Source organism: Dromiciops gliroides, chromosome 1, assembly GCF_019393635.1.
Source record: "Dromiciops gliroides isolate mDroGli1 chromosome 1, mDroGli1.pri, whole genome shotgun sequence".
Taxonomy (NCBI): domain Eukaryota; kingdom Metazoa; phylum Chordata; class Mammalia; order Microbiotheria; family Microbiotheriidae; genus Dromiciops; species Dromiciops gliroides.
In genome coordinates, this window is record NC_057861.1 from 279,156,157 (window position 1) to 279,182,615 (window position 26,459).

A 26,459-nucleotide genomic window follows, 5' to 3' on the forward strand; every position below is an offset into this window, starting at 1 on the left:
TTCTTTGCTTTCAGGATATGTACACAGCACATTAAAGCTTAACAATAGGACTGAGCCAGGGTAGCAACAGTCTAGTGGGGACTTGGGACATGATAAAGCAATTGAGTGCCAGTATCCTCCTATCCTCTTAGGTTTCCCGAGCCCACAATTAGTCCCACACTCGTGTGTATGTGTGTGAGTGACACATACAGAGACAGACAGAGACAGAGAGTCCGAGAGACAGAGACCGAGGGAAACAGACAGACAGAGAGAGAGAGAGAGAGAGAGAGAGAGAGAGAGAGAGAGAGAGAGAGAGAGAGAGAGAGAGAGAGAGAGAGAGAGAGAGAGATATGGGGGGGGGGGAGAGTTAGCTGGCATGCAACACTTCCCGAAAGGTTGTTTCCTTTCCTTTTTCCTGAGATTTGGCGAAGGGTGAAGGGTCGGAGTCACATGGATACAAAGCTTTTTGATTAGTGTCCAAGTTGCTGCTGCCGCCGCCTCCTCCAAATGAGAGAGAGAGAGAGAGAGAGAGAGAGAGAGAGAGAGAGAGAGCGAGCGAGCGAGAGCGAGCCAGCGAGAGCGAGCAAACTTAGGTCCGAAAAGGCTGACTAGATACCCCAGTCCTAGGGAACAAGAACCTCGCTCCTCTGGATTTGGGTGGTTTTTCTTTCTTTTCTTCTGCTACCCCTGATTCTTTGGGACCTGTAGACAAGGTCTGCAGGGAGGGAGGACAATCTGGAGGGAGGACTATCTGAAGGGAGGACGGACGCGGTCCTCTCTGGTGACTCGGTAGTTTGCCGGAGTCCAGATCCCGGCTTCCCCCGCCCCTCTTCCCCGCTCCTCCCCCAGCCCCCTTGTCTCTCTCCCTTTCATCACCTTTTCAACATGGAAAGTCTCCCGGGGGCCTCCTCGGACTAATCGAAGAAAGAGGCAACTTTGGTTTCTCGCGGGGGCCAGAGCCAGGGCAGGGCAGGGCAGGGCAGAGCGGAGCCAGGCAAAGACGGGGCCGGGACCGGACCCAGCACCGCACGATGACTGAAGAGAGCAAAGGGGAAGGCAAAGGGGAGAGCGGGAAAGACCTAGAGAAGCAGCTTCGCCTCCGGGTGTGTGTCCTGAGCGAGCTCCTGAAGACCGAGCGGGACTATGTGGGGACGCTGGAGTTTCTGGTGTCGGTGAGTTTCCCAAGAGCAGGAGAGGCGGAGGAGGTGGGAGGTAAGGGCCGGTGGGTATCTGCAGAGGGACTGCTGGAAGGGTTAGACTGGCCCCCCTACCCCACCCTAAGAGGTTGGGGAGAGCTTTCTTTCTGGGGGAGTGATCTTACATCCCTGTGCATTGGAGGAAGGTGGGAGAGACCTTGCAGAGGCATTGACTTCAGGAATGCTCTCTCTCCTGGACTTCAGGGCTTGGGGATCACTTAACACCGGGACAAGATTCTTGAGGAGTGGAGGCTACCAGTTTTGCAAGTGCCTTCAAGGGTCCTTGGTTTGGCAACCTTAGATACAAAAGGAGGAGGCACTTGATGATGGAAAGGACCTCGCTCTTTCCTTGCTTTTCACCTCCCCTTTACCCCTTTGCTTCCTTTTGCTTTCTTGCAGTAACATTGTAGATTGGGGCGGGGGGGGGGGGGGGGATCCTTTAATTATTTATTTCCGAGCTCTCCGGGGATCTTCCTTTAGGGGTCTGGTTTGGTGATCAAGAGTTGAGTGGTTCATTCAGGTACCTTTGGTTAAATAATCTCTGAATCTGCTGGGGTCTGAGTTCATTATTCAGATTACATGGCAGTGCAGTCCCTTTATTTATAATAATCCTTGAAACATAGTATTCTGGTAGGGGGTAACAGAAAGAGCAAAGAGGTTTTGATCTGCAGCAGCTGTTAGATATTAAAGCCACATGTGGTGCTCACACCCCTTCCTACAAGTCCCTTTTCCCCTTGCTTAAGACTTCTGTACTATACTTGTGGGCTTGATATTCACACTAAGCGCAATGAGTGTGGTGTAATAAAACTCTTGTCAAACAAAACAAACAAACCCAAACATACAAACTTTAGGATCTCTTATAACACTTTATCTCTGAGTTTCAACTTCACTGAGAACCAGCTTTGAAAAAGTTGTGTTAACTTTAATGCCAGGAGGTCCAACTTTTGGATGAAAGGAACTTCTGAAGCAGCTTCTCAAAGTGTATTTCTACTTTCTGATTCAAATCCAAAAGAGTATGGAAAATGATTCCTCGTTTTTCTATTTGCTTTGGGAGAGCATCATTTCAAGAGCTTAAGTGCCTTAGCTATAAACAGTCCAACTCATTTGCTTCACTTTGCATGATGCCTGACTGTTGTTATTAGGGCTCTGACATTCTTCTCTTTCTACCCACCCCCCTCCATCTCCCTTTGTCTGGAGGGAAGTGTTTCAAATACTAAACTTCCTGCTCAACTTTCTGAGATCTGTATACTTTCTGCATATGATCATGGAAGAGAACAATCTTTACTTGACTCTGGCAAGAATGCACCTTAAATTTAGGAGGATGCACAGGTTGGCTTTGGTAGACTGAGCAATTTTAAAGCCAGCACAGTCAGCTAAATGGAAATGCATTCTTTGGAAATCTGTAAACTTTTAACCTCAAATTTGGCTTCTCTCAAAACTTTTTTTTTACTCCTGTCAACAAAACAATCTTTCAATTTTGTAACTAGAAGTATTACAATCCTTTGGGGTGGCCTATGGACAAAAAAAAAAAAAAAAGACTGGTTAGACTGATGATTTTGCAGAAATAGCCACCTTTACCTTCTCTACAAAGCACTGATGTATGATGACTTTCATGAAATGTCTTTAACCTCTATCACTCCCAAGCTTTCCTTTTAACTTTATTGCCTTATTTATCCTAATAGAAAACAATAATGTATTCAAAATTAAATGCATTTTGGGTTTAATACATTTGGCAGTTGGATGACTGTTGATTGTATTTTTTTTATTTTTTATATTGAGAGGAAGAATAGCTACTGGAATATTTATTGTACTGAAAAGGATGGACTTTATCTACAAACATACATACACATACACAAACAACAGCAGCAGCCCCAGCAGCAGCAGCAGCAGCAACAACAACAACAACAATTCAACCATAGTAGACATTGTAAAGGACTTAGAGGAGAGAGAAAAGAGGAATAAGATATAGCCTTCTAGAAAATGAGAGTTAAGTAGAGGAGACAACATCTAGACAAATTCACACTCTTTTTTGTTTGTTTAGACCTGCAGTTTCGCTGGTGGGAGGAACTCTTGTTGCAGAAACTCCAACCAACAATGCAGATCCAAAATTATTCTATAATTTATAATATTAGAGAATGGTCTAGAAAACTGAGAGCTTGAGACTTAATCATAGTCACATAGCTAGTATGTGTCAGAGGAAGGATTTGATTCCAAGGCTGGTTCAACTTACTGAATAAGTACAGCATTTTATACTACTGACTATTGCTTCCTTTTGGATATTGTCTTCCCTGGGCTTCTGTGGCATTTTTGTTTTTATTTTATTTTATTATTTCTTATTTTACTTGTTTATTACCCTCAGGCTTCATCTCCCTCTACACTCTCTTCCTTTCTGAACTCCAAGTGATGGGTACAGTTATTGCAACTATACACATAACTCCCAAATCCTTATGTCCAGGCCCAGTTGCTCCCTTAAGAACTGGTCTCACATCTCAAACTACCTGTTGGACTACCCCACCAAGAAATACCCTTGGCATCTCAAACTCAATATGTACAAAAATGAACTCTTTATTCCTAACCCCTCCTTCTCATTCCTTCTTAACCTAGTTTCTTTATTGCTGTTGATTGTTGCACTAGACTTGCAGTCACCTGGGCTCAGAACCTTGGAGTCATCTTTGACTTTTTACTTTATTTTACAATTCCCTCTCATGTGACCAATTGCCAAGTCCCATTGTTTCTACTTCCTCAGGCAAATGTCCAGTCCTCTCCAATTCATATTACTACCACCCTAGTTCAGACTCCCTTTACTTCTGCTCATCTTTTATTATAGTTAACAGAGTACCATCCATGTTTAGGGCACTTAATACATGTTTATTGAATTGTTGAATAAAAGAGTAACCAAGTTTTATATGAAGTCTTAGTAAGAAATACCATTTCAAACTGGGCTAGTCAGTAAAGACTTCCTGGAGGAGATGGAATTTGAGCTTTCATCAAATGATTTCAATAGGCCACAATGACTAGGGAGGATGTTTAATATAAGTAAAGGGGTGAGCAAAATCCTGGGGGTGGGTAGGTGGAATAGAGTAGAGAGATGTGCGTAGTTCAGTTTGACTTGGAACAGAGAGTGCAGGTGCCATTAAAAAGTTCTGATCAGACAAATGGCATGGCCAGGTTTATTCATAAAGGAAGATTAACTGGGCAGCTCTGGTTAAGACAAATGGCTAGGGAAAAGTTCCTAGTAATGGGTCTTGTGGGGAGTAGTCTAGGAAATGAGAGTAGCCTGGGAAGGAGGACATAGGACTTGAAGTAGAGTGCTAGCAGTGGGAGTGAGAAGGGGATGATATAGAAAAGAAATATTATGTAGAATTCATAGGATAAGCAATTGGAGGAGGGAGGTAAGAAAGGAAAAAAATTAAATATGCAAACAGAATAGATTTATTGGTTCATTTTTAGTAGCAACTTATTGTCTACTATGTAAAATATACTGTACCAGAAACTGGGGATACAAAGATTTAAACATGACATAGTCCCTGTCTTCAATTAGTCCAAAAATGCCTTTCTGGAAATCCTGTGTAAATCCCAGGTTGTTCAGTTGCTACTTCTCTCTGTATGTACTTCTTTAGCTCTTTTCAATGCATTGTTCATTTCCGTAAAGTTTTTCCTGTGCTTGACTTCCCTTCTCTATTAAAGTAAAAACTAGTCTCTTTCTCTTCCCTAAGGACAGAGCCTTAGTACGTGTTGCTACTAAGATTTAGGCAGTTTCTAAATCCTGAATTCTTTTTCTTCATGTTACCTAACAAGTCAGTTGGAGCTTCTCTATTTCTGTCATAAATGTTATAGCTTCTGCTTGTCTGGACAAAGCCTTAGCCCCTTTTTACATTATCATAGGATCACAGTATTTCCTTGAAGTCTAACTGGAAAAGTTTTCTGAAAGTTCAGCCAATGTTTAGAGCTTTCAGAAGGTAGGGTGCTCAAGGAACAACTATGAAAATGGAATAGAGTATTCTATGTCAAATATGTGTGTGTGTGTGTGTGTGTGTGTTTCAGAGCAGGCTTCTCAGGCTTTGAGTACCTAATAAAATTTATTGGTTGAATGGATTTGGGGTTGGTATCCTGGCTCTCTTCCTCAATTTGTTTTTACTTCTACTGGGAGTTAATTGAAAACATTATTACAACTGTAAAATGATCCAAAATGCTAACCCAAAATAGGATACTGCCCTTGAGAAAGATGGAAATTTTTTTTAACTTCATAAGGCTTGAGTGAAATTTACCCATAATATGGACAGTCAGCCCATTTTGCTATACATTTTCTACCCTATATTGAAATATATCTATAATTTAATGTTACAAGTTTATTTATTTGCCCATGCATCCATCTCCTTGCCTCAGGTCTCTCTCTTTCTCATTAAATATGTTAGTCAGCTATCAAAGTGATTTTCTTAAAGTTGCAAGTATGACCATGTATTAGGTGACACCCTATCCAATAGCTTCATAATGCTTCTTGGTGTAAAAAGAAAATCCTCTGGTTGGATTTCAAAGCCCTTCATAATTTGGCACCTTCCTATCTTTCCAGTCTTCCTACATCTTACTTCGCTCTACATAATCTGTGATCAAATTACCCCAGCCTTTTTGTTATTTATTGAATGAGATACTCTTTTGCCTCATTCAATGCATTTTTCACTGACTGTCCACCATTTCCCGAATTCTCTTCCTCCTAATTTTTGCTTCTAAGCTTCCCTGGTGTATCTAAAGCCCCACCCTTGCCAAGAAGTCTTTTCCAGTCCACTTTCATTCTACTGCTTTTACACTCTTGATTATCTCTAATTTATCTTGTTTGTTCATAGTTGTTTGTATATTGTCTCATCCATCAGCCTAAGAGCTCCTTGAAAAAAGAGAATGATTTCTCTTTTCTCTTTTTCTTTTTTTCCCCTTTTTTTTATTCCCAGAATTTAGCATAGTGCCTGACACATAATAGGTACTTAATGCTTCTTGAGTTGACCACCATTTTAGTACTCCAGTAAAGAACAAGTCTTTATTCATTATTTGTAAACTGGAAATCTAAAAGAGTTAATAACACCATTAGAAAATTGAATCTTAGGTTGAAGCCACTCATTTCCTAATCATGAAATGCCCTGCGATAGTCTTTTACTAAGCCTATTTCTGATACTTTTTGAGGTCATTCAGTTGATGATCTTTTAAAACATTATCATATTCTTGCTATACAATCATTAACCTTTTATAATTTCCCAGGAGCATGCTGAAGAATTTAGAATGAGTATTTTATATTTCAGTTTTGATTGTGGCACTTGTGATTATTTAACTTATGCCTTTAAACCCTTCATAGTCTTTTTGTGTTCAGACCAAGATTCTTTGACTCTGCCTCTTTTTTGAGAACTATCTCTTAGAAGAAATTTGACATGCAGTGCTGGGATGGGAAGTACCCTGGACTTATAGGCATGAGAGGACTAGATTAAAATGTTTTCTCTGACCTTTACTAGCTGTGCGATACTGGATAAATCAATTATAACCTCTCTGAGCCTCATTTCCTTTATCTGGAAAAAAGTGAAAATGAGAATTCCTGTAATACCTACCTCACAAGGTAGGTGAGTATAAAATGCAATTATAGATGAAAAACTATATAAATGATAGCCATTAGCTAACATCCTTAAAATGCCAAATCTCCAATTTGTCTGTTTTCTAGTTGATGGAAGTTTCAAAACTTTTATCAGGGACATTAGAGTTTATCCAATATGCAATAAGCAATAAACAATGTTGAATACTTATTCCTGGTACAACGTTATTGTAACATGTTGGAAATGTGTATTAGCTATCTTAGGTAAGTCACATGATTCATATCTCTTAAACTTTAGATTGTTGGATCTCTATCCCCATGGGGATGGTGTTAATGGGTGCTGGTGATTAAGGTCATTTAACAGTCTTGGAGAGGGAAAACAAACTTGGTGGCAAAGGGCTTGGTTCAAACTGTGATTTGTGGGGTAGCCAGTACCCTATTCTGGGGTCAGACCAAAGAGTTAACCAAGGCCAGTAAATCCAGAGGACTAGACAGGCACCATGAAATGGTTGCCCAAAGTCAAGGGGAGGTCAGCAGGAGAGGATCAGGTAACAGTCTGGAGGAAGCATCACAAAGCATTGGAAATTGATAGTTTTCCTCATTCCAAACTTCTATCCAGGATAGCATCCCTTTATGTTGGCAATTTTATAATAATTTCTCATTCTCATGCAATTGTATCTGAACTCCTATGGGCCTATACATAAATCCAAATATGCTTTTTAGAAAAAGAATGAAATCACAGCTTTGTTTGGCATTAAGTTCATTTCTTCTCTCTCCCCCACTGAATTCTGATTTCTCCTCTCTCCTTCACTCCACAATGAATTCGAGCAGGCATTTCTGAAGCAGCTGCAATGGAGGCAGCAGGACAGAGTAGAAATGGTGCTTCAATTTGAAAGTCAAAGAATATGGGCTTAAATTCTGATCCTTCAACTTACTACGAGCCGATGAAAAGTTCTGCTGATAAATCTCAGTTTGTCTCTTTACATCACTGATATCTCCAGAAAGAAATGTGACAGCCATTGCAATATCCACATGTGATATTAATTCTTTGTGTCATTGTCTTAAGATATAGTATAGACATTTAAAAGTTCAAATAGTGAAATAGCCTCTTGTGAGAAATCTATTATAATATATTATTGTTTAATAATAATAATATACAACAGTTATATACTGCTCTGAGGTTTGCAAAGTGCTTTTACAAATATTTTCTCATTTGATCCTCACAACTACCTTGGGAAGTAGGTGTTATTATTATTCCCATTTTAAAGATGTTGAAACTGAGCAGGCAGTGGTTAATTGATTTGCCAGGAAGTGTCTGAGTTTGGATTTGAATTAAAATTTTCCTGACTCCACTGTGCTACCTACCTACCTGCCTAGACAAAATCCAAAGGATAATGCTACACTTTTTGACCATAATGTAAAACTCCTAAATTGTTCTTTTGTATCAGATACTGAACCTATTTAGCAGCATTTTTCATCAGATTGGATCTGAAGATGAATTCTTTTTTACCTGCAACCTTATTTTAAGCTCCATGTAGTAAAGTTTCAATGGGACTGGTAGTCAAAGGACCTGGGTTTACCTCTCAGCTCTGCTACTTTTAACCATTGTGACTTTGGACAAAACACTCAACCTCTCTGGGCGGTTTGACTAGACTATATTCTATTCTCTCTCTCTCTCTCTCTCTCTCTCTCTCTCTCTCTCTCTCTCTCTCTCTCTCTCTCTCTCTCCCCCTCTCCCTCTCCCTCTCCCTCTCCCTCTCCCTCTCTCTCTCTGTACCTCTCCCTCTCCCTCCTGACTCTTTGTTCTCTTTCCATCTGTCTGACCATTCCTTCTTTAGCTGGCTCTTCATCCAGGTCATGCCCAATAACCATAGTATCTTCAAAGCCTCTGTCCTGAACTTTTTTACCTTCTCCCTCTATACCATTTCACTTTATGATCTCATCAACTCCCATGGTGTCAACTATCATTTCTAGGGGTATGATTTTCAGATTTATTTGTTTAGTCCTAACTTTTATCCTGATTTCCAGTCCCACATTTCCAATTGTCTATTTGGACATGTCAAACTAGATGTCTTACCGATAGCTTAAAGTCAACATGTCCATAACTGAAATCATCTTTCTCCCTAAATCTTCCCTTCTTCCTAACCCCCCCCCATTATTGTAGAAAGTACCTTCATCCTCCCAGGCAACCATGTTCACAGTCTAAGACTCTTCCCAATCTCTTACCCTATCTACATATCCAAACTATTTGCCAGGATCTGTCAATTTTACCTTTTTTAATATATCTCATATACATTCCCTTCTCTCTTCTGACAACCCCCATCATGATTCAAGTCATTCTCTCTTTATGCCCAGACTATTGCAATAGCCAACTGGTTGGTCTTCCTGCTTCAAGTCTCTCCCCACTACAGTCCATCTTCCATTTAACTATCAAATTTATTCCCCTAAAGTACAAGATTGGCAACAGTCAATCAAACTCCAGTATTTCCCCACTTTCTTCTTTTTAGCTTCATAACCTAGCCCCTTCCTACCTTTCCAATCTTGTTACATTTTACACCAACCTTCCATTCCAAATACTCTGTAATCCAGTGATACTGGCCTCCTTACTGTTCCTCAGACATGCCATTCAGTCTTTTGATTCAGGGGGCATTTTCACTGGCTGTCCCCAGCAATGTCAGAAACTTTTCCCATTCTCATTTCTGCTTCCTGACTACTCTGGCTTCCTTCAGGTCTCAGCTAAAATTCTACCTTCTGTAAGGTCTTTCTTGATCCCATTCATTCTAGTGTCTTCACTTTTTTGATTATCTCCAATTTATCTTCCATATACCTTGTTTATACAAAGTTGTTTGTATGATGTCTTTCTCATTATACTGGGAGCTCCTTGTAAACAGGGAATATCTTTTACTTTTCTTTGAATCACTGGCACATGGCACAGTGCTTGACACATAAAAGGTGTTTAAAAAATACTTGTTGACTTTTTTGGATTCACTTGATAAGTCTCTACAACATATTTTACATCTAGCCATTCTTCTCTTTTTCCAATACCATCACTCTAGTTGAGGCTCTTATTACCAGGAGTCCAGAGTATTGTAAAAACCATCCTTACATATCTTCCCATTTCTTTTCTCTACCCTCCATCCTTCATGACAATGCCACTTACTTTCCCTATGTATGCATCTTGGTCATATTATTGTCTGCTTCAAAATCATTAGGGCTTCCTGGGCACATTTGCTTGACAGTCACAACCCTCTACATCCTTGAGCTATCCTACTTTTCCAGTCTTATCTCATATTTTACTCCTTTTTTTTTTTTTTTTTGGTGAGGCAATTGGGGTTAAGTGACTTACCCAGGGTCACACAGATAGGAAGTGTTAAGTGTCTGAGGCTGAATTTGAACTCAGGTCCTCCTGAATCCAGGGCCGGTGCTCTATCCACTGGGCCACCTAGCTGCCCCATATTTTACTCTTGATGGATTATATGCTATAGCAAAACTGGGCACATCTTTGATCTGGGAACATACACTGACTCCCATGCCTCCATTACTTTGTTCCAGTGTTCCTTGTACTTGGAATGCACTGTCTTTTACCTTTATTATTTGCCTACCTCCTTTCCTTTAAAGATTTACTTGATAAACTTTCTTTCAGTAAGTCTTCACTAATCTCCCTAACTGGGAACAAATTTCTTCCAAAGACCTTTCATCTCTGTTTTGTAGATGCATTTACCATGTACTATTGTATATACATAGCAGATACTTACTGTTTGATACTTTTAACAGTTCTGGGCTTTGTAATTCAGTTGATAAAATGATAAGTGGTATGATTAACATATAAAAATTGCTTGTTTTATAGTTATTTCCTCTTCCTCTGCTTGTCAAGTTGATGGATTTAGGGCACCATAATGCTTCAGAAAAAGCAAAGATGAAATAAAGGTTTCATTGTCTTAACTTGCCCCATAATAATTAAACTTAATAATTTAAATTCTGTCACTTCTTATGGTGGCTCTTATTTTATCTCCAAGCCCCTTAATTTTTATACTTCTTGATTTGTACCAGGACTTGAGTGATACTTTCTCCAAGAGCATTTATTGCATGCCATTATGAGGAATGAAAAAAATGAGGCAGTTCCTGGGCAATTAATAATCAGTTTATCAATTAGGCTAGCTAATAATCAATAAATTGATGGTCAGTGATTTCCCTTGGCAACCAAAGAAAAAAGACATGGAGCGCCTGAAAGCTTTAAAAAACACTTGAAAGGCAATTCCCTCAAAATCAACCCTGATTGGTGGATATTTAATGAGGAGGTGGGCTAGAAGTCTTCAGTTCCTTCTGCTAACAACATGACTTGACCATGAGACTGAGCTACCTCAGCATTCTGGAAAAAGAAATCCATCTCCATCCAGACAACTCTGGTTGGTTTTCTCTTTTATGAGCTGGATCACCCTAAACTCTAATGGTGGGGGTACAAAGACAGGGACTTATTTTCTCTGGGTAAGAAGTTACCTAGTCTGGATTCTGTTTACACTCCACAAAGAAGTAAAGTCTCCTAGTTGAGTGGGGTTACGCCCAAGATTGAAGAGCATGTGACTTGAGGGCCAGGACAATCTTATCAATCAACCTTTAGAGATTGACTTTTTACAGGGGCTGGGCCTAAATGGAGGAAATAAAGGAGAAAAACCTAGATCCCAAATTAATAATTGGTTATTAATATAATAATAAAATAATATTTTCTCTCATCAATCAATAAAGGCTATATTCTTCCATCTGTGTGCCTAAGACTCTTTTAGATTCAAGTTTTTGTAATCTTTGTCTTTTTAATATATACTAAGCATAATGTACCATAAAGAGCCATTGTGTTCTCTCATTACTATGTAATATATATTTTTCATTAAAAGGCATCTACTTCAAAAGTTAATTTGGAGGATATTTTTTAAAATAACCATAATTGGTTAAACTTAGAATACTGAAGGAACCCTGTATAGTTATATAATCTGGGATGATTGCATTTTAAATCTGTAAATTAGTTAATACTTTCTTTTAAAAAATTTGTCTCAGTATTTTTTTTTGAGGTAGTCTAATGTATTGATGGACTTTGCAGTTTTGTACTTCTTTCTTGAATTAGCTATTTTAATTGTATCATCGCCAAATAAAATGGCTTAATAGTTGCTGACACATTGTTAGTGATTGTGCAAGAAGTGTTGATATTTTTCTGTTATTTTGTTGCTTAGCGCATCAACTTAGCCTTGTTTTGCTGCTCTCCTGGAGTTCTGGGTGTTTTCCTCTTTGAAGTCAGTGTCTGGGGTGTGGGGGTGAGGGGTAAGGAACAACTTGAAATTCTAAGATCTGTTAATTTACCCAACATTGTGGTATAATATAGGGATCACAGTACTACTTTCTTTATACAAAGTATTCATTCATTCATTCATTCTTCTTTTTTTGGGGGGGGGTGAGGTGGGGCAATGATAGTGAAGTGACTTGTCCAGGGTCACACAGCTAGTAAGTGTCAAGAGTCTGAGGCCGGATTTGAACTCAGGTCCTCCTGAATCCAGGGCTGGTGCCTTATCCACTGCGCCACCCAACTGCCCCCAAAAATATTCATTCTTCATGTGCATTTTTTTTTTAGAAATGCAGTATAGATATTTAAAATTGAAATCATGAAATAGTTCTTCCTTACTTTAAATTGTTGAAAACAGTAATTCATATGTCCTAGTGTTCTGTCTCTGTGTCCTACAATGGTGCTAATTAACCCCAGTCTGATCCTTAGTATGAACATCAAGTGTCCATTTAGAAGTACCTTGCTCAGGCATCAGTCTACAAAATTAGTCCCATCATGAGTTTCTATCATTAGTTAGCTCCGCTACCAAGGTCTTTCATTAGATTGCATCATCTCCCTTTCCGTGTGGATAGCCAATGGAGCTTCTTCAAAGGGCCTCACTGCCCTAGGGAAGGAGTACATAACAACTTGTACTGCTGCTGGTAACCTTGGACAGAGCACATATTCACGCAATTAGTGAAGGAAGGGCTGGATGGAACATTGCTTGAGTAAAAGGCAGCATGGCATAGTGAGATGAGCACTGGATTTGTTTTCAGAAGAGATCAGAATTTGAATCTCAGCTCTGATGCTCACTAGATATGTGACAGTCAGGGAGTTACTTTATCTTAGCCTTATTTTTCAAATCTATAAAGTGGGGCTAACAATACTTCTACAGACAACATGGGTGGCAGTCTCATGGTAGAGCAGACCGAGCCCAGGAAACTGGAGTCAGGAAGTCCTTAGTTTGAATCATACCTAAAACCCTTAGTAGCATATAATGGGGGTACAGATCACTTAAACTCTCTCAGACTCAGTTTTCTCACCCATAAAATGAAGATAATAGAAGCACCTTAACAGGGTAGGCAAAGATCAAATGTAAAATACTTTGCCAACTTTAATATACTATCTATATAAATGTTAGCTGTGATTATCAACTTAGGAGGTTGCTTTGAGGAAACCATGTTGTATAACTTAATCTGCTGCATGAATGTGTATGTCATTATTATGAATTGAAACCAGTAGATTTGGGAGTATTGTAACATAAAGCTATTGTTCATGACTTCACACTAAGTGCAGCATCAGGAAGAACTTCAGTTACCAAGAAGAAATTGGCACATTGATTCCTTTGATAACAATAATAGTTAGCATTTATATAGTATATAGGATTTATATATTCTATGTGTTAGGCACTATGCTAAGCACTTTGCAAACATCATTTCATCTTATTATCACAATAATCCTGGGAGGCAGGTTTTATCATTAACCCCATTTTACATTTGAGGAAACTACAGCAAACAGAAGTTAAGTAACTTTGCCCAGAGTCATCCAACTATTAAGTGTCTGAGGCTTGATCCAGGCTCAGCACTCTATCTACTTTGTCAACTAGCTGTAAGGAAGATATTCTGCTGATCATTGAAAACATTCATTTTGTGAAGATGGTGGTCCTTACTTTCATCTAAGGATCATATTTAAAACCCTTCACAGTCTGTCTCCAACCTATTTTTCCAGGCTTATTATACATAATCATTCTTCTTTATGCCCTCCACATTCCAGCCAAATTGGCTTACTTGCTGTTCTCTAAATTCAGCAGTTCATCTTCCACTTCCATACTTTTGCAGAGACTGTCTTCCCTGTCTAGAATGCATTCTATCCTCACCCCCAACTTTTAGAAGATCTAGTTTCCTTTTAGGCTCAGTTCAGTTGCGACCTATTAAGGGAAACCTTTCCTGATCACTTTATTCATTAGAGTTCTCCACTTCCTCAAATTATTGTGTATGTATACTCTTCTGTTTAATATATTCCATATTCCCCGCCTCCTCATTGTATATTTCTTTTGTTTTGTTTTGTTCTGTTTTGCGGGGAAATGAGGGTTAAGTGACTTGCCCAGGGTCGCACAGCTAGTAAGTGTCAAGTGTCTAAGGTCCAATTTGAACTCAGGTCCTCCTGAATCCAGGGCCGGTGCTTTATCCATTGCACTACCTAGCTGCCCTCTTTGTAAATTTCTTGAAGGTAAGGGCTATTTTTTTTTTTATTCCCAGGATCTAGCATAGTGCCTTGTATATAGAAGAATGGAAGATATTTAATAAATTTTTGATACATTGGATTGGATCCGCTCAGCTTATCAGAAGTGCACAATCTGTGGGCACAGTATTGTCCACATATGCATATGATTATGGAAGAGAATAGTTAAGCCTCTAAGTTGTTGCACTCTGACAGTGACACCAAAAGAAGCTTTATGGGAGAACAGAGTTGTCCTCCTCTCTTTCAGTATTATAATGTTAGAATTGTAACCCAGAATACCAAATTTCTTTTAATAATCTGTTATAGGTTTATTTTCTATTAGTTTAACTACATCCTTAGAAAAATCTATTTTTATTTTCATCCTTTATTGCCCATTAGGATAAGAAGTTATTTGCTTACTACTCACTATATGGGTATAGTTGGCCATTATAGAAATATTGCATAACTTAATTATATATATTTGCCATATATTATCTTTGAAAATTTGAATTTTGATGAATAAGTTCATTTTTGGATTTGTCTGGTTCTGAATAAGTTTGGGTCTCATGATTTTCTTTGTTCATGAATAAGCCCATGTTCATCTTATCTTTTTCTCTTTATAATTCTGTAACTTTAAATCAGATCTTCTTTGAGTCTTTCTCATTTGATGCATTCTAATTTTTTTTAGCTTATTCTCATCTGCAAAGATAAATATTTAAGCTTCCATTTTATGATTTTATCCCCATAAATTATGGCTCACTTGAGGCAGTGACCCTAAATCAACACCTTGGTCTGAGTAGGAAGAACCATAATTTAAAAATTTTTATTTGTGATATATAATTATATTTTATACATATATCAAGCATAGATATAATATATACACACATACATAATGTAAATTTTCTACATCATTACATTTAGATATACCTAGATATACATAGCTTAGTTTTTTAAATCTTAAAATAACTATTTTATAAATAAGGTATATATATCAATTTATATAAATAATACATGACAAATTTGTTTAAATAGAATTACCATATAAATAAGACCTAAATAACTCAGATATGTGCACCATATATATATATACATATAAATACATATATCTCCTGAACCCTTCCCAGCATACCTCTACCCCACCTTATTAAAAAATTTTTTTTCCAGATTAAATATTTTATTTATATTTTTCTGTTCTAATCTCTATCCCTCTTCTCTTCCCTCTCCTTCCCCCTCCCCAAGGTGGCAATCAATCTGATATGGGTTATACATATATGATCATGCAAAACATCATCATATTCATCACTTAATGAAAGAATGTGAAAAATGGCATGCTTCAACCGGTTCCATCAATATGATTTCTTTCTTTGGAGGTGGAGAGTATGTTTCATCAGTAGTGTTTTGGGATTGTCTTGGATCATTGTATTGTTGAGAATAGTCAATTATTCACAGTTCTTCATCAAACAATATTGTTGTCTCTGTGTACAATGTTCCCTTGGTTCTGCTCACTTCCGTATCTTTCCAGGCTTTTTTGAAGTCATCCTGTTTGTCATTTCTTACTGCACAATAATATTCCATCACCATCATATACCATAGTTTGTTTAGCCATTCCCCAATTGATGGGCGGGCATGCCTTTGATTTCCAAATTTTAGCCATTAAAAAAGAGCTGCTATAAATATTTTTGGACAAATACATCTTTTTCTCTTTTTGGGGATGTCTTTAGGATATAAACCAAATAATAGTATTGCCAGATCAAAGGGTATGCACAATTCTATAGCCCTTGGGCATAATTCCAAATTCCTCTCCAGAATGGTTTGATTTTTTCACAACTCCACCAACAGTGGATTAGCATCCCACAGTTCCCACAATCCCTCCAACAACCAATATTTTCCATTTTTGTTATATTTGCTACTCTAAAAGGTATAAGGCGATATCTCAGAATTGTTTTAATTTGCATTTCTCTGATAAATAATGATAAATAATGAGCATTTTTTCATATGATTATATTTTTTATTTCTTTATCTGAAAAACTTTTCAAATCCTTTGACTATCAATTGGGGAATGATTTGCATTTAAAACAATTGATACAGTTCTTTATATATTTGAGAAATGAGGCCTTTATCAGAGATATTTGTTTCAAAAATTCTTTACCAGTTTTCTGCTTGCCTTGTAATCTTGGTTACATTAGTTTTGTTTTTGCAAAAGCTTAAATTTTTTTTTTGATGGGGCAATGGGGGTTAAGTGACTTGCCCAGGGTCACACAGCTAGTAAGTGTCAAGTGTCTGAGGCTGGATTTGAACTCAGGTCCTCCTGAATCCAGGGCCGGTGCTTTATCCACTGCGCCACCTAGCTGCCCCAGCTTTTTAATTTTATATAATCAGAATGATCTATTTTACATTTAATTTTATTTTCTATATCTTCTTTTACCCTAAATTCTTCCTCTGTCTGTAAATCTGACAGATAGACGATTCCATAGTCCTTTAATTTTCTTATGGTATCATCCTTTATGTATAAATCATGTACCTATTTTGGCCTTATTAAAATATTTTAAAAAGCTAGAATTATATTTTCTGGTTTTGTTTTACTGTTTGTTTATACTTTCTTTTTATATGATACTGTGCATTTTGATATGGCCCTAATGGTACTTGTGTCTGATATCTTCAAGAAACAGTGAACAGTAATGTTTCCTAGGTCTCTTTTATGTCAGAGAACCATCATATAAAATTATATATAAAATCATTTTTTCTGAATTTCATTACTCTATACTTGCTTGTAGCTTTAGCTCATCTGCTATTTTCATGCCTATTCACTCATAGCTCTTCAGAGTTATCTACAGAATCACACATTTTATGTGACTTCAAAATGCTTTGAGATCCCCAGGCCAGAGGTGATGGAATTCCAATTGAGCTATTTAAAATCCTAAAAGATGATGCTATTAAAATGCTGCACTTAATATACCAACAAATTTGGATAATGTCACAGTGACCACTGGATTGGAAAAGATCAGTTTACACCTCAATCCTAAAGAAGGGCAATGCCAAAGAATGTTCAAATTACTGAATAATTGTATTCATTTCACATTCCAGATAGGTTAGGCTTAAGAGTCTGCAAACTAGGATTCAACAATATGTAAAGTGAAAATTACCAGAGGAGCAGGCGGTTTTTGAAGAAGTGGAGGAACTAGAGACCAAATTGCCAGCATTCACTAAATTATGGAGAAAGCAAAGGAATTCCAGAAAAACACCTACTTCTGCTTTATTGGCTACACTAAAGCCTTTGACTGTGTGGATCACAACAAAATATGGCAAGTCCTTAAAGAGAGGGGACTACCAGATCATTTTTCTTGTCTCCTGAGGAACCTGTATGCAGGTCAAGAAACAACAGTTAGAACTGAACATGGAACAGAGTACAACAGGGTTGTATATTGTCCTTTTATTTAACTTATATGAAGAGTACATCATGTGAAATGCCAGGCTGGATGATTCAAAAGCCAGAATTAAGGTTCCCAGGAGAAATATCAACAATCTCAGATATGCAGATGATACCATTTGATGGCAGAAAGTAAAGAAGAATTTAAGAAGCCTCTTAAAAAAAACAAACTTTTTTTTTTTTTTTTTTTTTTTTTTTTTGCGGGGCAATGATGGTTAAGTGACTTGCCCAAGCTAGTAAGTGTCAAGTGTCTGATACCAGATTTGAAATCAGGTCCTCCTGAATCCAGGGCCTGTGCTTTATCCATTTTGCCACCTAGCTGTCCCCAAGAAGCCTCTTGATGAGGGTGAAAGAGTAGAGTGTAAAAGTTGGTTTGAATATAGCAGTTAAAACACCACTAAAATCTTGGCAACTGGTCCCATCACTTCCTGGCAAATAGAGGGGGAAGAAATGGAGGCAGTATCCAATTTTATATTCTTGGGCTTGAAAATCACTGCAGATGGCAACTGCAGCCATAAAATTAAAAGATGCTTGCTTATTGGAAGGAAAGCTATGGCTAATCTGGACAGCATACTAAAGAGCAGAGACATCACTTTGCCAACAAAGGTCTGTATGGTCAAAGCTATGGTTTTTCCAGTAGTGATGTAGGGCTGTGAGAGTTGAACTGTAAGGAAACCTGAGTGCCTCAGAATCAATGTTTTCAAATTGTGGTGCTGGAGTAGACTTTGGAGAATCCCTTGGGCAGTAAGGAGGTCAAGTCAGTCAGTACTTAAAATAAATCAATTCAGACTATTCACCGGAAGGTCAAATACTGAAGCTGTAGTTTAAATACTTTAGCCACATAATGAGAAGACAGCATTTCTTGGAAAAGACCTGATGGTGAGAAAGATTGAAAGCAAAAGGAAAAGGGAATGGCAGAGGATGAGATGGATAGATAGTGTCATGGAAACCATGAACATGAACCTGGACAGACTTTGAGAGATAGTGGAAGATAGAAGGGCCTGGAGTGCTATGGTCCTTGGGGACAGCAAGGGTTGGAAATGACTGAACAATGGAATAACAACAACAACAACAACAGACAGACAGACAGACAGAAGATCCCAGTTAATATACCTTTCTGTTCAATTGCAATGTTATGCCATGCTCTGTGGTTGGTGGGTTCCAATAGCTATAGACAGCAGTAGATCCTGGGGAAAAGGCATTAAGCCAGGACTAGAAAAGACAAAGCAGATGTTGAGACCAGACCACAAGAACATATTGAAGAGATGGTCTGGATTCTGGATTTATAGAGAAGCCAAGAAACAAACAGTGGATCAATTCCTGGTAAGCAGTTAGGAGCAAGGCAGAAAACAGAAACTAGAGGTCAAAGCATGTCAGTGGTCAAATCCAGGCAAGCAGCCAAGAGCCAGAAAGTATACAAAAGGAAGAGGTAAAGGAAAGACAGTGAGTTAGTCATTCCAGTGCAGGTTGTTTCCAGTGTACACATGGGCTTTGCTCCAAATATTCATTTGTACCTGTATAAAATGAGAGGGTTGAACAGATCTTTAAGGTCCTTATGCCATTAAAATCCTGTGATATATTTATTCAAATACATTGGTCAACATTGGTTGTTTAGAACTTGAATGCTCTGTTTTGTATGTGAAACCATTCATAATCCAGCCCCTTCCTACTTTTATGATCTCCTTATCTCTTCCTACACTGATCCAGTGACACTGTCTCCTTGTTGATTCTTGAACAACGCATTATATCTCCCAACTCCATGCATTCTTTTTTTTTCTTTTGTGTGGGGCAATGGGGGTTAAGTGACTTGCCCAGGGTCACATAGGTAGTAAGTGTCAAGTGTCTGAGGCCGGATTTGAACTCAGGTCCTCCTGAATTCAGGGCCAGTGCTTTATCTTCTGTGCTGCCTAGCTGTCCCCTCCCAATTATTTTTAATCTTGATGCCTTTTCTCTGTTGACTAACTCCAACTTATTTTGTCTATATATCTTGTTTGTACATATTGTTTCCATGTTGTCTCCCTCTTTAGATGTTAAGCTCCTTGAGGGCAGGGATTTTTCCCACTTTCTTTGTAACTTTGGCTTTTAGTACATTAGTGCCTGGCACATAGTATGTACTTAATAAATGACTGTTGACTTAACTTACCGAAACAATGTCATAAATAATTATTAGATTCTCCAGTTCTACTATAGAAATCTGTTTGAACCATAATGTAGCAGAAATACCATACATTTGCCATAAAAAATTTAAAGTAGTATTGTTGCTATACTAGTAATCAAATAAATCAAACAAAGAAAAGAAGGGGCTTAAAAAAACAAGTTTAGGGGCAGCTAGGTGGTGCAGTGGATGGAGAGCCGGCCCTGGAGTCAGGAGTAGCTGGGTTCAAATCCGGCCTCAGACACTTGACACTTGCTGGCTGTGTGACCCTGGGCAAGTCACTTAACCCCAATTGCCTCACTAAAAAAAACCACACACACACACAAAAAAAAAACAAACAAAAAAACCCCCCGAGTTTAATTCTGGTTTCCAAAGAAAAAACATATTTAATTAGCGGAAAACTGGAAATCCTTTAGGGAAAAAAGAACTTATAAGAAGTTTCAAAGGCCTTAAAAGTTAATGGCAATGTCTTCTTTGGGACTCTTATAAAAATATATTCTAGCACTAGAAACCTTGAGTTAACTTTCCTTTTTGTAGTTAAGGAAAGAGAGAGAGACAGGTACTAAAAAACTGTCAAGAATTTAAAGATAGTGCTGAATAAGAAATGGGGTCAAAAGTATGTCTATAATTTCAGAATCTTAACTCTAATTTTCAATATCTGGAAACAAATGGAAATGATTAAACAAGCAAGGTAAAGAGGGAGTTGAAGCCCAAGAGACATTAGGTTACATTAACACTTAGCCACTTTAAATGAGTTCAAATCTTAAAATTCAGTTGAATTATAACCCAAGGTAACCAAGAATTTGCGATGAGATTACAAAACCATTTCAAATAATCTCTAAGCAGTAATGCAGAGATAGTTACCAGAAGTGTTAATATGGCCAAACATTGTCCTGGTTTTCAAGATGGGAAAAAACCCAAATTATATCTTTGCCAATAACCTCTGTCAGTAGCCTAGATTATACCACTAAATAGGTGGGCTCATATGTATTTTGAAAAGGTAATCATTATACTTAGGAGCCAGCATGGGTTCCCTAAGAGTACGTCATATTTAAACTTCCTTTTCTTTTTTGATAGAATTATTAGACTGGTAAATCAGGGGAATAGTATAGACACAGAATTACAGGACAAAATTTAGAGTTAGAAATGGAATTAGATGTAATCCAATTCAACTTCTCCATTCTGCAAATGAGTAAATCAAGGTCCATACAGATTAATAAATTGCTAAAACTCACATGCCAAGAAAAAAGCAGGGTGATGACTGCACTCATATTTGTTGACTGCAAATTAAGTACTTTTTCTACTATTAGATATGGGTTATACATGTATTATTATATAAAACATTACCATTTTGTCATTTTGTACAAGAAAACTTGATTAAAAGAAAAAAATGAAAGAGTGAAAAATAGTATGTAACACTTCTTTCTTTGAAAGTGGATAGTATGTTTCATCAATAGTCCTTTGGGATTGTCTTAGATCATTGTATTGTTGCGAATAGTCAATTCATTCATAGTTCTCCATCAAACAATATCGCTGCCTCTGTGCACAATGTTCTCTTGGTTCTGCTCACTTCCCTATACATCATTTCATATGTGCCTTTCCAGGCCTTTCTGAAGTCATCTTGCATGTCATTAGAATTTAATTTTATTGGGGGCAGCTAGGTGGTTGAATGGATAAGGCATTGGCCCAGGATTCAGGAGGACCTGAGTTCAAATCTGTCCTCAGACACTTGATACTTACTAGCTGTGTGACCCTGGACAAGTCACTTAACCCTCATTGCCCTGCAAAAAAAAAAAGTGAAAAAAAGAATTTAATTTAATTTTATTAAATTGTTATGTTATGAATGAGATTATATATGTATGCAACATATATACTTAACAATCCATAAGAAAATAAATGGGTAGAGGAAATCTAATACAATAACTTTTGCTACGCTAGAAAGATTTCACTGGAGAAATCTAGTTTGGAAACATGTTATGGAAAATATTAAGACTGGTATGAAAAATTTTTTAAAATTGAGAGGATAATAGATGGTATTTATATAGTACTTTAAGGCTTATAAAGGACTATATATCTATATCTATATCTATATCTATATCTATATCTATATCTATATCTATATCTATATCTATATCTATATCTATATCTATATCTATATCTGTATCTGTATCTATATCTATATCCGTATCCATATCCATATCCATATCCATATCCATATCCATATCCATATCCATATCCATATCCATATCCATATCCATATCTATCTATCTTTCTTTCTTTCTATCTATCTATCTATCTATCTATCTATCTATCTATCTATCTATCTATCTATCTATCTATCTATCTATCTAAAATCTTTTGATCCCCACAATATTCCTGTGAGGTAGGTGCTATTATCTTCATTTTATTGTTGAGGAAATTAAGGCAGACAGATTAAGTGACTTGCCCAGGGTCACAGAGCTATCAGTTGTCTAAGACTAATTTTGAACTCAGATTTTCCTCAGTTTCCTGAGTTCACGGCTCTATCTACTGGGTTACCTAGCTGTCCCATAAATTAAGTAGTTTTCCATAATAGTATATGTATTGAGCTGCTGAGGTAGGATTTGAATTTAAATTTTCTTGATTTCAAGTCCAGTGCCCTATCCTTCAGAGCCATCCAGCTGTCTCTGATGAATGAGGTTATTAAAGCATGGCATAAAGCCTGAGTCCAGAAGGACAAGATTTGGGGTAAGGGGAATGTTATGGTAGAAGGTGGAACAGGTCTGATGTGGTAAGGAAAGGTTTTGAGAGAGCCTACTTAGGAGCCAGGTACTATAGACATCAGTCCTGGTGCTTTGAAAGAATAATCTATAATAACATCGACAGAGAATTGAAGGGAATTAGAGAAAAATGAAATTATGGGCTTTCTTTTCACAGAATCTTAACTGGCTAGGTGAACTAAGAGGTCATTTTGTCCAGCCTCTCAGAGCAGGAATTTTTCAGTTGATCACTATAGCTAAACATCTGCCTGTGCTTGAACACTTCTGCTGACAGAGAGCTTCATTCATTTATTAAACAAGCATTTATTAAATGACCACTGGATGTCAGGTGCCAAATGCACAGAGTCAAAAAGGAGTCTTGGACCTCAGGAGGTTCAAATCTTTTTGTAGGTATGGGAACAAGTAAATAAAATAATATTATAATAATATTATATAATATATTCAGTTGGAAATGTCCATTGGGCAGCTTATGATGTGGTATTGGAATTTAGGAGAGAGACTAGGATAGCCTACTTATAGACAGTTCTAATTTTTGAATGTCTTCCTTATGATAATCCAGAATCTATGTTAACAACACATTGATTCTAGTTTTGCCTTTTAGAGTTATGCAAATTTAGGTTAATCCTCCTGCTCTGTGCTACTCTTCCTAACTTTGTATGGAACTATCTTTTGTCCCTATGAGTCTTCTTTTATTTAGTGTATGCACATCCAATTTTATCAGTTGTCACTTATGTGACATAGTTTTCAGCACCATCACTATCTTCTTCACATTCCTTTGGATATTCTCCAGTGAGTCAACATCCTTAAAGTGTGGTACACAAAAATTGATTCAACAACCATTCATTCTAAAAGTAATTATGAAACATATTCTATGTCTAAGACAGAGCCTGACTGGGGCAAATTATATTGGGATTGTTACCTCTCTTATATGCTGGATGCTACTTATATCAATGTAGACCAAGATTAGGTGTTTTTTAAAGTAGCAATGGCACATCATTGGCTCGTACTTAGCATGAAGTTATCAAAAACCCTTATTATAGATACTTTTTCTACGTGAACTGCTATTAAGGTAATTCTGTCTCATCATATACTCATGCAGTTGATTTTTGAACCGATGTTTATCATTATTTGATTCCCCCTTTGTTTGTGTGTGTGTGTGTGTGTGTGTGAGAGAGAGAGAGAGAGAGAGAGAGAGAGAGAGAGAGAGAGAGAGAGAGAGAGAAAGAGATAGAGGGAGACACCAAGGGACAGAGGGGTAGGGGAGAGCAGAGGGGGAAAAGAGGAGAGAGACAAGAGCCTGTACACAAAGCAATGCGTCCTTTAGACGCATTTAGATTAACAAGAATGTTAAAGCAGACAGTTCCAAGGACAGAGCTTCAGCATGTCATTAATTACCATCTTCCAGGTTGGCATTAATAAATACTAGGTGGACAGTTTTATTGTTCTTCTTAGACTTCTCTGACTCTTTCTATAAGGATGTTATGAGTGACTTTGTCAACTGTCATGCTGAGACCAGATGTGAAGTAAAGAACACTGGAGTTAGTGTTCCAAGTCAAACTCTTTTTTATGTATTGGATCTCAGAAAAGTAACTTTATGAGTCTCATTTTACTCATCTATAAAATTCTATGATTAGACAAGATGATCTATAAAATCCCTTCTATGAGTTTGATTAGATGATCTCCTAAATCATTATACTCTATTTAACTAGGATTGTGACCCTGGGTTCTTGAAGGCCAGGCCAAGGTAGCCCAAGCTGGTAAAGTTTGTACCAAGCTGGAAAGGTATTGAGCATCATTCTGGTGACTTCATTATCTTTTTGAGGACTAGCTTAGCTAAGTATGGAGAGTCTCAGCCCAGGATATTGGTCACTAGATGATACATTCTTTGGCCATGGTTACCCATGAAACAAAGAAAAATAACAAAACAAATCTCAGTCCTCCATGGCCCCCATCCACTTCTCCAGTGACAATGACAGAATGGAAGAACAGGGCAGGAACAAGTTGTCAAGAAAATTAATCAACATTAGCTTAACTGTTGGTATTCTAAATATGGAGAAAGGCAGCATGGCATAGTGGATAGTCATCCTCAGAATCAAGAAGACCTGGGTTTAAATCTCACTCCTGATACATATTAGCTATATGATCCTGGGAAGGTGTTGTTGTTGTTATTATTAATTATTATTTTGCAGGTCAATGAGGGTTAAGTGACTAGCCCAGGGTCACATAGCTAGTAAATGTCAAGTTTCTGAGACAGTATTTGAACTCAGGTCCTTCTGAATTCAGGGCCTGTGCTTTATCTGTTGTGCCACCTAGTCACCCCCAGGCAAATTATTTAACCTTTCAGTGCCACAGATTACTCTCTAAGACTCTACGTTGCAGAGAAGGTGCCAACCTGCATTGATTGAAAGAATTTTCCTCACCTGGGAGATCCTTATGCCAAGGAAACACAGTTTCAAGCCTGTTCCTTTACTAAATATGAGCTCTTTCTTCTACAACCCCCAAATTGAAATGCTACTGAAAGAACATAACCAGACGTATATAGACATTCTCAGTATAAACAAAACTGGAAATTATAAGGAAATTACAGCTAAATTAAAGGATAGCTCACATGTTCTAAAGGCTAAAAACTTGCTAGAGGCAAAAAGAAACATCATTCCAAGGACCACTTTGCCATCTTGCTTGGTAGTGCTCACAATGAGAAAAACCTGGTGGTCTTTTTAGACCACCATGAATACAACTGCAGACTGCACCAATAGATTTTGGAAAGGATGAAGAGGTTTAAAATATTTATAGAAAATTTGACTAAATCTTTCAAACCAAGCCAATAAAATACATTGGCACTTCCAATAGTCAGTTGGTAAGCATTTATTAAGCACCTATTATGTTCCAGAAACTGTTTTAGTGGGAAAGTAGGGACCCTGGGAAAAGAAAGGAAAATGTGTTTTGGGATTCTGAAGAGAAAGAAATCAAAAGCTTAAAGACTACTCAGAAATCACACACCGGTTTTTCATTCATGGTCTCCCCCCCCTTTTAAAGTACATTCTAGAAACTCCTGGATAAGGGGAACTACACAATAGAAAATTCTAGTTCAAGTGTGGGTAGGGTGAGAATGATATCAGGGCACTTTCCAATGCAGAGATTCTTTGATTTTTTGTTTGTTTGTTTGTTTTTTTAGTGAGGCAATTGGGGTTAAGTGACTTGCCCAGGGTAACACAGCTAGTAAAGTGTTAAGTGTCTGAGGCTGGATTTGAACTCAGGTATTCCTGACTCCAGGGCTGGTGCTCTATCCACTGTGCCACCTAGCTGCCCCCTGATTGTTTTTTAGGATATTTATTTTGGGGGTAGGAGACATGCCTTCTTGTCTAATGTATATCATAATTCCATTATTTATATAATAATAATTTATATAATAATGGTCTTTGTATAGTAGGTACTCATATCATTTTGAAGAATATGAATGTTTGTTGTATTAAATGGACAGCATATTCATAATCAAAATGATCATTATCTTGTTTTTTTTTTTTTTCTGGCTCACCATTTGTGCTTTCTATCAGTTACTGGCATTGCAAACAACAACCACAACAACAACACGCCAAACTGGAACTTTTAGTTTTCACATAATCAAGTTTGGTAAGAGTTGAGTAGGCCTTTGTGAGTGTTTTTGTGTTTTGCTCAGTGATTAGGATGGAAAACCAGCATTTATCTGCATGCTGAGAAAATAAAATCAACCATGGCAAAGATAAGTAAAAATTTTAGTAAAAATTGAAAAGCTGACATGCTCATAACTAGCATTTATTTCATTAAACTGCTGATGAGCACATGAAAATATGTTATCTCTTGGAATAA

General features: G+C 37.6%; 1 protein-coding gene across 1 annotated transcript in view; it reads left to right on the forward strand.

Annotated features, from left to right (window-relative positions):
* Positions 1-532: 532 nt before the first annotated feature.
* PREX2 (phosphatidylinositol-3,4,5-trisphosphate dependent Rac exchange factor 2) overlaps positions 533-26,459 on the forward strand; it is a 417,236-nt gene continuing 391,309 nt past the window's right edge. The window contains 1 exon segment of the mRNA XM_043975911.1: positions 533-1,151. Within this exon segment, the coding sequence (XP_043831846.1) occupies positions 1,011-1,151 (141 nt within the window). The 5' untranslated portion in view covers positions 533-1,010.